This window comes from Austrofundulus limnaeus, unplaced genomic scaffold (assembly GCF_001266775.1).
Source record: "Austrofundulus limnaeus strain Quisiro unplaced genomic scaffold, Austrofundulus_limnaeus-1.0 Scaffold2282, whole genome shotgun sequence".
Classification (NCBI taxonomy): Eukaryota; Metazoa; Chordata; class Actinopteri; order Cyprinodontiformes; family Rivulidae; genus Austrofundulus; species Austrofundulus limnaeus.
The window spans coordinates 45,086-45,917 of record NW_013954684.1 but is presented as its reverse complement, the minus strand read 5'-3'; the positions used below and the strand labels follow the sequence as shown (position 1 = coordinate 45,917).

The 832-nt window shown below is 36.9% G+C and overlaps 1 protein-coding gene across 2 annotated transcripts; it reads right to left on the bottom strand.

Moving 5' to 3' along the window:
• LOC106537380 (uncharacterized) lies at positions 1–680 on the bottom strand (the record flags this gene model as incomplete). Of its 2 annotated transcripts, XM_014034763.1 has the most annotated exon segments (3): positions 1–213; positions 348–450; positions 604–680. In XM_014034763.1, coding segments are annotated over 3 exon segments (393 nt in total), but the record flags the coding sequence as incomplete, so codon positions are not given.
• Between the last annotated feature and the right edge of the window lie 152 nt (positions 681–832).

Genomic DNA, 832 nt, shown 5'->3' with positions numbered 1-832 from the left:
CTCGACACATGAAGGACTCAGAACTCTTTGAGGTGTAAACATGAGGAGGTGTGAAGGTCAGAGAGGCTGAACAGTCAGACTGAGATGTCTTTATGTTGTTGTTCTGAATAATATCTTTCTCCTCCTGCAGCCACTTCACTGTGTGTCGACATCTGTCACATGATGTAACAGAGCAGCTCAACGTGACTTTATTGTTGTTCTTCACTTCAGTTACTGGTGAAGATGGAGATATTGTGACAGAATTAAAACAATATTAAATTAACTTCATTAATATTATTATGATAATTATCTAATTGTGTTTCTAGCTGGACAGTTTCAGCAGAAACACGTTGAAATAAAAAACTCACTGTTAACAACAGACAGATAAGCCGAAAAGTATTGTCCTTGTTGATGTCCTGATGTATCAAACTGTCTGCAGATGTAAAGTCCAGCATCTTCATCTCTGACCTCCTTTAGAACCAGAGAACAGTTGTCTGTAACTCTCAGTCTGTCTGATTTACTTTGAGCATCTTTATTAATCTTCCCATCTTCAAACAGTGTTACTGCTGGATTTCTAAAATCACTGTACATCCATCTAGTTTTATCACAGTTATTCAGTTTAACCTGAGCACAATCAGAGGGCAAAGTGACTTCATCTCCATGTCTGACAGTAAAATGAGACGTCTGCCCAGCTGCTGCTGCTGACAGGATGAGAAAAGACAAGAATTAGAAATGTAGATTATCTGCAGTTATTCAGACAATGGTTTTAGTTATTCCATTTTTGCTCTTTATATTTACCATCACATAACCCACCTGATAAATAATGTAAATTATCATGTATACTACAAATACT